The sequence below is a fragment of the Peromyscus maniculatus genome, chromosome 1 (genome assembly GCF_049852395.1).
Source record: "Peromyscus maniculatus bairdii isolate BWxNUB_F1_BW_parent chromosome 1, HU_Pman_BW_mat_3.1, whole genome shotgun sequence".
Taxonomy (NCBI): Eukaryota; Metazoa; Chordata; class Mammalia; order Rodentia; family Cricetidae; genus Peromyscus; species Peromyscus maniculatus.
The window spans coordinates 8422099-8428491 of NC_134852.1; the positions used below are offsets into that span (position 1 = coordinate 8422099).

The window sequence follows — 6393 nt, forward strand, 5'->3', positions numbered from 1 at the left end:
GAGTAACAGGGTTATTTTCAGAAGCAAGGGATGACTCAAAGCTTTACTTAAAGCACACCTCACTATGTGTAATTATATGAAAACCAAAACCCTGTAGATTTCTGCACAATTGAATACAACTCAGCAGGTCTTAGATATTAACAAGGAGAGCTCAGCTGGCCCAGTAGTTTACTCTCTCTATAGAGCTGGGAAGGGCCACTGGTGAATGTTGCAAGTTTCTATTTCCAGTCCATACAATATTTGTTTATCCCCTGAACATCTCAGCCTCTCATATTGAAACAGGGGTGTTTCAATTCAGAAAAAATGTTATATGTAGGACCCCAAAGCCATGAAAATTTGAGGCTCAGTTCTTGAGGATGAATGGGCATCACTACATTTTTTACTCTGTCCATCTTTCTGCAGGAAGTCATGACAAGCCTTCACTGTCTGCCTTACCAAGCCATGTTGTTGCTCAGGGACAAAATGTGACTCTTATCTGTGACACTCATAATGAGTCTTTTACATTCAAGCTGTACAAAGAATTTGGGGCTGCTGTACCTCAGTTACATGAAGAAATATTCCAAAAGAACTATGTCTTGGGTCCTATGACTCCAGAATATTCTGGAACATACAGATGCTATTGTAACAGTCATCAATACACTAATGAACTGTCATCACACAGTGACCCTCTGAAGATCATAATTTCAGGTGAGAGTCTATATTTTGAGTGTCCCTTCATTCACCCCAAACCACCCAACCTTAGAATTTCCAAGGAATATTAGGCAGAGTCTCATCATTATAAAGAATATTTAACACAGGGAATTGGATACTGCTATGGCCATAACATAAACCCAAGGACATGCACTTTCTTGTCCCTAACACTTCCTAAGTGTTAAACAAATCAAGGAAAATTGGGGTTAAATATGGAATTCAAGGACTAGCAAGTTGACATCAGGATGAGAGAATGTCCTGAATTATCCTGACCCTGTAGAACAAAAAGAATACTTTTAACAAAATAAGAAAAATGCAGTTGTAGGCAAAACAAATCAGTATGAAGGACACAATTTATTGCTAACTCTGACAGTGGAGGAGGGTCCAAGTGCCAAGGATTGCATGAGGCCTCTGGAAGCTGAAAGGAAAAAATAAGGGATACTTCCCTAGTGATTTCAGCAGTATCATATTCCTGCATATAACTGATTTATGCTATTTGGGATTGTTTCATAATTCTGATCTTCAAAACACTTGTGTTCTTTTTAAGAATCATGTTTGTATAATTTGTTATGGTAGTGACTGGAAAATAATACAGGAATTCAATCAAGGGCAAATAAAGAACTCAGCAGGAAAGTGTAGCAGTCAATAAAGTCAGGAAGGTAATATTTTGGGAGGAAATAATGCTCATGATGTCAGATTTGGAATGCCTTACAGAAGTTTGATCTGTAGAGAAGGCCAGAAGAGATTCCCTGATACCAACCTTTACTATTAACTCTCTTATCTTGCCAATGATTATACTTAGTCCAAAGTAGCATCTAAAGGACGCATTACGGAACCTGGCAGGAAGCTTGCCATGTTTTGTGCCTTCCCAGAACTTAGAAAGGGACAATAGTGGCTAGGGTAGACAGGTTCAGCAGATACACTCTCACAAGAAGCCAAGGGAAAATGTTGTGCTGCTACAAGAGTCATAGAAGTGGGAAATGTTCAGAGAATGATGGAGGAGTCTGTTTACAAAGTTAACATAAACAGAGACAAGGACACCGGGACACAGACAGGAAAAACAGCTGAAGGAGGGAGAACCATAGGTTTTCTGGGATTCATAGATTGGTGTCAGGTTCATACTCACAATCTCTTTATTTCTAGGAATCTACAGGAAGCCTTTCTTCTTGGCCCTGCCAACTCTCCTGGTAAATTCAGGAGAGAAGGTGAACCTGGAGTGTCATTCAGAGATTATGTTTGACAACTTCATTTTGACTCTACACAAAAATAAGATAACCAAGGACTCTATCCAGCTTTCTGCAGAATCTCATCTTGGGGGGTCCCATGCCAACTTCTCAATAGGTCCTGTGACACCTGACCATGCTGGGACTTACACATGCTATGGTTCTTACAATCAAACACCATATGAGTGGTCAGAATCCAGTGACCCTGTTGACATAAAGATCACAGGTAAGAGGGTGTTATCTACCCTTCATCCTCTCTGTGGTGCAAAGAAATTATTCTATAGACTGCAAGTCCTGGGATGTCATGAGTAATATGAGGGTGTCAAACTTAGAGAAAGGCAGCCTTGATGAGTTTATTACTGACATGAACAATGAAAACAGAGATAAAAAAAACAGACCACTGGTTACAATGGAAGGCACAGCTACAGGGAAATCAAAGGAGTTATAACTGGGAGTAAGGAGAAAGAGGCAGCTTGATGAGCTTGATATGGATAAAAGACAATGAAGTCCTTTTCCTTATGTTCAAAGGCCTTGAAAGTACAGGATTTTGATTGCCTTCTACAGACACAGGACATCTGCAAGAATACATAGACATATTATAAGTCTGACCTGAGTTCATGTGAAGGGTGGGGCTGGTTCTTCATGAGTCCTGAAGTCTTGGTACAGATGGCACCCTTAGAATTTCTGTCTAGACTGTCATGATTCCTTTCTTGTGGTTGACCCATTATTCATCCCAGAAGAGCATTACCTTGGGTAACTGAGTAGGTCACCAATCACTCTCTGTTCTCCATATCACCAAACTCTTGTCAGTTCATGTTCTAAGTTATTCAGACATTTGAGGATGGCTGAAGGAAAAAATCTGATGGGGTTCCTGCTGGGATAAGCAGACACATGTAAAACAGAGACATGGAAATATATGCACACAGTAACTCAGACAGGGCCTGAGAGAAAGATTCAAAGATGGAAAGGGCTGAGGAAATAATAAGCATGGCATGGGAAGAGAAAACCTGTAAAAGTCTTAAGCTTGAATGGAAGACTTGAAAGTAGAGGTGGAGAAGTAATGGCAAATGCTGTAAGTTTCCAGACAAAACTAGGGAGGCAGAAGGTAGATCACACTTGAACAGTACACATGCTAAGAGAAACAAGAGAAGGAAGATCATCTTGTCCCCTGACCAAGGGAAACAAACACATTTCATAGAACATCCTGTGCTTTGAAAAGAGAGACTAATTAAAATGGATTGCAAAAAGAGACAAGATAGAATATGAAAAACATAGAATGAAGTCAGATTCTGGATTATCAGCATACATAGGATGAAGGAGTTATAGGTTATGAAATCAGAAACTAACCATGAGGAGGGAGGAGATTTACAAGCAGGGATGGGGAAAGAGGTGGAATATACATGCCATGGAAGAGTAAATGGGGGGAAAGGACCAGCAAAGGTGGTACAAGTGAGGGAACCAGGAAGAACTCTCTGAGGATGACTTAACGAAATCCATTACACTGCACTCTAATTAAAACAAAATAACCTGTGCCTCTAATTAAAAGAATTGATTGACAAAACATTTGGAAAAACTGAAAGGACAAATTATAACAATGGAATCAGTGGAAGTTTGTGGACGAGAGTGAATAACAGCATAAATATGATCCACATTACATATATAAATATATATGAGACATCACTTAAAGAAAAAGAGGCCAGAAAATTTTTAATTATATTTTAATTTCAAGTTTTTATTGAAAATAAATACACTAATACATTATATATACAAGAAAATTTCATAAGGCATTCAATAGCTATATAAAGTTAACATGTTAATGAAAACAAACTTAAAAACACAGATGGTATGAACCAATGCATATAGAGGCAGACACTGGCAAAAAGCAAAAAATGGGGTACAATGTATGATTGCAGGATTGAATTCAGAGCCTCGATAAAACAATATAGAAGGTAAGTGGGAGAGGGGAAAATCATGAAGTAGAAAAAAGGAGAGATATAGGCGGGACAGAGACAGACAGACAGACAGACAGAGATCAGAGACCAGGAAGGAGGAAAGAGAAATGAGGAGGAAATAAACACTGGTAAAGAACAGCCCCTCTAAATGTCTCTGCCTCCTTTCTTCCAGGTTTATACAAGAAACCTTCTCTTTCAGCCCTTATAGACCCTGTGGTGACGTCAGGAGAGAACATGACCTTGTCCTGTGTGTCTGACCATCAGTTTGACATGTTCCATCTCTCCAGAGAAGGAGTGCCTCAGGGACATGGGCTGCCTGTAGTTAAGAGCCACAATGAGATATTTCAGGCCAATTTCTGTCTTGGCTATGTGATCCAGGCAGGGACCTATAGATGTTATGGCTCTTTCCGTAACTCTTCCAATGTGTGGTCATCCTCAAGTGACCCATTGTACATTCCTGTCACAGGTATGAAAGCCATACAAATATGACTAATGAAATACTAAAGGCATTGTACTGATGATAGAGAGAAAGTTCTTAGGCAGCTCAGAAAAGGGTTACTGGGAGTTATTTTATAATACATACATATATATATATATATATATATATATATATATATATATATATATAAACAATGGACTCAGTAAGATACACATTTATATATATATATATATATATATATATATATATATATATATATATATATATATATATATATATATATATATATTTGTGTGTGTCTAGACACATGTAACAATATTAATCAAAGAAAAATAGGCTTTCAACTTAAGGGGTGTGTGGAAAAGCTTGGAGAAAGTTTACCTGGGAGGGGATGGAGAGATGAAAGTGAGATAGTTGTATTTCATTTAAGAATTTTTTTTAAAAGACATGGAATTTGAGAATGGCTATCAGATTATGAAATAATAGACAAGGGGCCTCCCAAACAGTGCTTATGCTGCTTGGCCAGTCACACTGGGATGTGTATGTGTTCAGGGAGAATAAAAAAAGTCAGGACAGACTCATTAGTGATACGATTGGCATCAGTTTGGGCAGATCAGAGATGGTACAGTCCTCCTGATCTCTTCCTCACATACATTCCCTACTGTCTCATCACAATTTGAAATCCAAGGAGAAAATCCACAAGGAAAACTACATAATAGGAATCCTGTAAGAGACAGAGTGGGTGCTGGTTACTGTCCAAATTTAAAAAACTTTCCTTAAGGGGAAGGCAGACAGCCTCTGATGAACTCTCTCCCTCTCTTGTCCCCTTCTCTAGTTAACTCAACAAGAAACTGCACTTCATGCACAGAGCCAGACTCCAAAACTAGTGAGTAAATGATACATCTTCTCCATTGTGGAAACTTAGGGAACAAAAAATCTAGAGTTCCTGTTTTGGCTCAGCTCCGCTTATGAAGTTGTGGTATCTGTATTAATCAGTATCTATCACAAATATAAACTACCTTGATGAGAATTGAGAAAGGAATTAATAATATGGGTGTAATGGTAAGTCATTAGGAGTCAGTTTAATATTCTTTCCATTAAGCAGAACATTATTGGTGGGTTCTCCATCAAGACTCTTGTCCTAAAGCAGCATTGTATCAATTATCCATCAATCAATAAATATTATGCAATTTGTCAAAATGTGGACATTAAGATTTGCCTCTTATTAGGTTCATGTCTTCTTCCAGATATTCACAGGAACATGCATATTCTGATTGGCCTGTCAGTGACCATGATCCTTATCTTCCTCATCATCCTGCTTTACTCTTGTAACTTGGCCAAAAAGAGCAAGTCTCAGGAACAAGCCAGTGAGTGTCAACTGAGTAACATGAGGAACCAAGACCGGAGAAATACAGGTGTGTTTTCTTCATTTACAAATGATACTTGGGCAAAGACAGGGAAACTGAGGCAGGGATTTCTAGAGAGAAATAGAGTCCTTGCTCTTCCCCTCAGCTTTCAGACCACTGACTAATTCTTCAATGAATCTTCGGCATCTTCACATCCAAAGCTAATATTGAAGAGAAGGTTTTACAAAAGAGAGTAAGGGGGAGAGAGAATATGCTAAAGAAAGAATTATTAGGGTACACCATGTGTGGGATGTGACTGTGAATATAGAGCAGCAGAAAATCTGATTCTAATTTGCCACAGGGGAGCAAACTTGATTTTTTCCATACATCTCACTAGCACTTTGGATTTAAAATGAGAGTGCAGAAGTCCTTTATTATGTGTGTTTGATTACTTCTGTGTCCTAACAATGCAGCCATCATGGACCAGGACTCTGACATGAGAACAACACTGAACAGACAGGTAGGTCCTCCTGAGTCTGCCCTCTTCCATACAGTTTAATATTCTTTCATTCTCTGCAAGAATGTGTGCACACAACATCACTTGACATTTACCTATTCCTAGGATCCTGAAAGACAAGAAGTGCAGGATGTGGAATACTTAGAATTTGATCAGATGATCTTCAAACAAAAATTGACCACTCCCAATTTCCAGATTCCCAAGGACTTTTCCACAGATCCCAGTG

The 6393-nt window shown here is 38.7% G+C and overlaps 1 protein-coding gene across 1 annotated transcript; it reads left to right on the forward strand.

The window, feature by feature from the left end:
- Positions 1-224: 224 nt before the first annotated feature.
- Positions 225-4354, forward strand: LOC143270592 (killer cell immunoglobulin-like receptor 3DL1). The gene is made up of 3 exons (XM_076561310.1): positions 225-687; positions 1834-2139; positions 4038-4354. Exons 1-3 carry the CDS (start codon positions 357-359, stop codon positions 4352-4354), a joined length of 954 nt encoding a protein of 317 aa, XP_076417425.1. The 5' UTR covers positions 225-356.
- The last annotated feature ends 2039 nt before the right edge of the window (positions 4355-6393 follow it).